The sequence below is a fragment of the Eurytemora carolleeae genome, unplaced genomic scaffold (assembly GCF_000591075.1).
Source record: "Eurytemora carolleeae unplaced genomic scaffold, Eaff_2.0 scaffold460, whole genome shotgun sequence".
Lineage (NCBI taxonomy): Eukaryota > Metazoa > Arthropoda > Copepoda > Calanoida > Temoridae > Eurytemora > Eurytemora carolleeae.
In genome coordinates, this window is record NW_019396516.1 from 13,934 (window position 1) to 19,586 (window position 5,653).

The 5,653-nt window shown below is 32.0% G+C and overlaps 1 protein-coding gene across 1 annotated transcript in view; it reads left to right on the forward strand.

Moving 5' to 3' along the window:
- LOC111704710 (ras-related protein Rap-1b-like) overlaps window positions 1-5,653 on the forward strand; it is a gene marked incomplete in the record, with an annotated part of 8,939 nt that overhangs the window by 2,521 nt on the left and 765 nt on the right. Inside the window, 5 exon segments of the mRNA XM_023477032.1 lie at window positions 6-91; window positions 1,756-1,886; window positions 2,549-2,596; window positions 2,776-2,887; window positions 4,359-4,458. Coding sequence (XP_023332800.1) covers window positions 1,757-1,886; window positions 2,549-2,596; window positions 2,776-2,887; window positions 4,359-4,458 — 390 coding nt within the window.

Sequence of the window (5,653 nt, forward strand, 5' to 3'; positions counted from 1 at the left end):
CATATATTGCGAAGTTTACGCCCTGAAATTCTAAACAAATCAGCAGAAGTTGAGTTTCAAGTGCCTTACTCAGTTTACATACACTGTTCAGGTACGGTCTAATATTAATAATACAGAGATAAATATAACGTATTGTGGTATTTGTCCTAAGGTTTGTTTATGCTTTTTTCTCCGTATGTTGCAGTTCAAGATTGTACGCGTTATATCAAATGACCCTCCTTGCAAAGATTACAGTGTCCGAGTTACAACGGTATCTTGTAAAGCTTTGTCAAATCAAGTGTGAATTAGATTTCTATGTTTTTGAATTCCTTTAAACGGATTTTGAATTGTGGGTTCTCTGTTAAAGAGACTTCCGCATTTCTTGCTTATAAGAAGGAAGTGAGAAATAATCAGAATTAAACACGTTTCTACTCAGAAAAATGACGGTATCTTCCACATTTTTGATCAGATTAAGGATTCAAGGGTTGTAAAACGTGCACGTTTTAAAAAAGTTAGTTTTACTTCTTGTTAAAAAGATAAATTCAGTCTCTTCTAAAAGAATTGATCCCCATCTTGTGGAGACCTACGGGTTAATTTCATTCCTCTTCGATATCCCGTGTTGGTCATATCCTGCTAAAATTATTAGTGCCCACATAGGATAGCGAGTTTACCGATTACACTAAAGTTCCTCTGGACTATTTATTTTGGTTCTTATACACATTGTTGTTCACAAGTAAAACACCCAGGTCATTATAAACCTGCCTTCATCTTCGTTTTTGATTTAATAAAACCATTTTCTCTGTTTTCTTTTCAGATTTTCTATGACACTATTTTATCAATTTCATTTCAATGGTAGCCAGATTAAGTATTTTCATTGTTTCCATTCAAGTAATTTCATTCAATTCGATTTTGTTGGAAGAGTGGTCTTTATTAAAAGAAATGTTATAATTAGCTTAATTTGAGTTAATACAGGGTTCCTTTAGGATTAATATAGTGAACAACGTTACACACAAAAAATATCATTAAACATCTTAAAGACACAAAAAACGACCACAAAGGTATCTTGGTACATTAAATCTTAAATTTCTTAGAAAAATGCCTTTCCCATCAGAAATCGTCTTTTCCTTTTTTTGGAGAGAAAGATGATTACAGGAATTTTTTATTTACTACGGTTCATTTTCTTTGTTGAATTGAAATATATTTACTATTCCATTCAAAACACTTTTGATATTCGGTATTTCTCAAGTTGTGAAATTATTTGCTATAAAAATGCACAATTAAGTCCATCAATAGGTTTATAAATTTTACTTGATATCAATGTTTATGTTTTCTTTCACTTATGTTTTTATTAGTATATTATGCGTAGGAAGAAAGTGTAATAATCAAAACTATTGTTATACTACTGAAAGAAAAACCGTGGAATAATCAAAATTATTCCACGGTTTTTCTTTTAATATTATAACAATAATTTTGATTATTACATTTTCTTCCTACGCATAATAATATTATACCACCTTTACACGAATCATTATAATTATTACACAAAATGGGTGACAATAACAAGAATTATTCCTGATTTGGCCACGTAGTAAATCTATAAGAATATGGTATAATATACATTATTGAAAATTACCATATGTTGGAAATTCAAAATTTGTGTAATAACTTTCCTCCAAAAGTTGGTTGATTGATTGTGCGATTGATAGATTGATTTGTTAATAGATTTATTTGTTGAGGGATGGATTGATTGATTGATTGATTGATTGCTATGTTAAGTATGCGTGAATACAAGCTGGTAGTCCTGGGAAGTGGAGGTGTTGGTAAATCTGCTCTCACGGTCCAGTTTGTCCAGGGAATATTTGTTGATTAACAGACCAAGATTACTTTTATCTTCTTTTAATCTCAATGTATAACTCTGATCTCAAATTATAAAATATGACTTCCTATCCTCCGGAGATATATGTTTATATATATATATGATGTTATTTGACCTCGATAGTTACATCTGACCTCCTGCCAATAACCAGAGGCCGAATTCAAAGAATTTAAACATTAACAGTCGCTGACCGTCAAAAACCAGTCCTATTTGAGCGCCGACACAAATCTCATAACACTGAATACAATTTCAAGTGGAACCAACCATCTTTGAGCCGCGGCTCAAATTCTTTAAATTCGGCCTCAGTAGAGTTAAAATTGTAATCTGACTTCGAATATATTAAATCTAACCTTTAAATTCAAAATTTCTATAACTTGACGTTCTGTGATTTTTAATCATGAACTCCTGACCTCTAAATTTCTTTAATGTAATCTGACCTCTCTTATTTTATTTGACCTCCTGAAACTTCGAGTTCTATGATGCATGTTGCATAATCTCTTATTAAATCTGACCTCTTAAAGTTTCAAACTGTAATTGTAATCTGACCTCAATTATACAATTTAACCTCTTGACCTGAATAGTTCTATGATGCAATTTGACCTCCTATTAAATGTGACCTCCTGACCTGTAATGATAAAATTATGACCTCTATTATTAAATGTGACCTTCTTACGTCTAATATGTTGTAGCAAGCTGAGGTGGATGGACAGCAGTGTATGCTAGAAATATTGGACACGGCAGGTAAACTTCAAATATTACTTTGTTGAAATAAGAAAGTTAACAGTCGTAAGTAACCCTTGCGAACGATGCTGGGATTTTTATTTGGTGGGGGGTCATACTGTACTTAAATTATTGTACTGGGGTCATACTGTACTCAAATTATTGTACTGGGGTCATACTGTACTTAAATTATTGTACAGGTACTGAACAGTTTACTGCTATGAGAGATCTGTACATGAAGAACGGTCAAGGTTTCATCCTCGTTTATAGTATTACAGCACAGTCCACTTTCAACGATATTCAGGACCTTAGGTTAGTTTAGACAAATCATTTATTGAACAATATTCAGGACCTTTGGTTAGTTTAAACAAATCATTTATTGAACAATATTCAGGACCTTAGGTTAGTTTAGACAAATTATTTATTGAACAGCATTCAGGAACTTAGGTTAGTTTAGACAAATCATTTATTGAACAATATTCATGACCTTGGTTAGTTTAGACAAATTATTTATTGAACAATATTCAGGACCTTAGGTTAGTTTAGGCAAATCATTTATTGAACAATATTCATGAACTTAAGTTAATTTAGACAAATCATTTATTGAACAATATTCAGGACCTTAGGTTAGTTTAGACAAATCATTTATTGAACAATATTCATGAACTTAGGTTAATTTAGACAAATCATTTATTGAACAATATTCAGGACCTTAGGTTAGTTTAGACAAATCATTTATTGAACAATATTCATGACATTAGGTTAGTTTAGGCAAATCATTTATTGAACAATATTCAGGACCTTAGGTTATTTTAGACAAATTATTTATTGAACAATATTCAGGACCTTAGGTTAGTTTAGACAAATCATTTATAGAACAATATTCAGGACCTTAGGTTAGTTTAGGCAAATCATTTATTGAACAATATTCATGACCTTAGGTTAGTTTAGACAAATCATTTATTGAACAATATTCATGAACTTAGGTTAGTTTAGACAGATCATTTATTGAACAATATTCAGGACCATAGGTTAGTTTAGACAAATCATTTATTGAACAATGTTCAGGACCTTAGGTTAGTTTAGGCAAATCATTTATTGAACAATATTCATGACCTTAGGTTAGTTTAGACAAATCATTTATAGAACAATATTCATGAACTTAGGTTAGTTTAGGCAAATCATTTATTGAACAATATTCAGGACCATAGGTTAGTTTAGACAAATCATTTATTGAACAATATTCAGGACCATAGGTTAGTTTAGACAAATCATTTATTGAACAATATTCATGAACTTAGGTTAATTTAGACAAATCATTTATTGAACAATATTCAGGACCTTTTTTGAACAAATTGATAAATCATCGATATCGATGAAATGAAGTCTTGAAGATTAAAATTTTTTGTTGGATTAATTAAGCAAATAATTTAATAAGAAAATCAAACAATTATTATTTCAATCAATTCGATGAACCCGTAGTGGGTTGATTTTTTTAAGAAAGATATCAAATCCTAATTAAATCCTGTTTAAGTAGGTTTGTACTTATTTCCAACAATTTTGTTCCTAAGAACTTTAGTGACATCTTTTTTCGTTAATTTCTTGTACCAAATTATTTAAATCAGGAAGTCAATTAAAGAAATATTCAATCAAAACGAATTATTTAATCAACTAATCGATTAATCGATTAATCAATCAATCAATCTATCAATCTATCAATCAATCAATCAATCAATCATTGAATACATAAATCAATCACTCAATGAATTAATCAAACTTCCAGGGAGCAGATTCTGCGTGTGAAGGATTGTGAGGATGTCCCGATGGTTCTGGTTGGGAACAAATGTGATCTAGAAGATGAGAGAGTTGTGGGCAAAGACCAGGTATAGGACACAATCATGTACATTGTACACTCAACACTCAACACTCAACACTCAACATAACTAGAACACAATCATGTACATTGTACACTCAACATAACCAGAACACATTCATGTACACTCATCACTCACCATAACTACAACATATTCATGTACACTGTACATTCAACACTCAACATAACTAGAACACATTCATGTACACAGTACACTGTACAGTGTAAGTACACTCAACACTCAACATAACTAAAACACATTCATTTACACTGTACACTCAACACTGAACATAATTAGAACACATTCATGTACACTGTACGTACACTCAGCCCTGAACATGACTAGAACTCATTCATGTACACTGTACGTACACTCAACACTGAATATAACTAGAACTAGAACGCAGTCATGTACACTATGCGTACACTAAAAACTGAACATAACTAGAACGCATTGATGGTACAGTGTACTACACTCAACACTTAACATATCTAGAACGCATTCATGAAAACTGTACACAGAACTCTGGACGTTACCAAAAAATATTAATTTACATTGTACTGAAATGTGTACAGTGCACAGTACCAAAACACAATTATGTACATTTTATAAAACCAAAGTTGCGAAGCGCCCTTCATGTTCCTTTAAACTAGAATATCTTCAATTGCGATTTCTATAGAAAAGTGACTTGAGGATTTGTAAATCAGAGACAAGGTAGAAAATATAATGAGGATACAGTGCTTAGGATCCATTTAATTTTGATGCGGATCCGGATCCGGATCCTGTATCCGCTCTGGAAAAATATGGATCCGGATCCAGGTCATTTCTTGAAGATTTACTGAATTTTTTTAACAAAAAAATCCGGATCCGTGGATCCGCATATTTATCTGGATCCGGATCCGTATCCAGAAAGCCAAAATCTTTCGGATCCTAGCACTGTGAGGATATTTTTCTCCTTTTTTCAGATAAAGATTTCACGAGTACTGTGAACCTGTCATGTAACTGTTTAAATGTATGGTGCTTGAACTACGTGAGCAGTCCCTTTACTTTTCCTCTGTAGTCATTTCTTTTATCTTTAATCCTTTTCTAGCAATTAGTTCTTCATCTAATTGCTGATAGTTCTATTTTTTACTCGAAAAACTAATTATTCTTCTTAGATTAAGTCCCCGGGGATTTTCAGGAGAGGAGATGGGGGGGGGGGGGG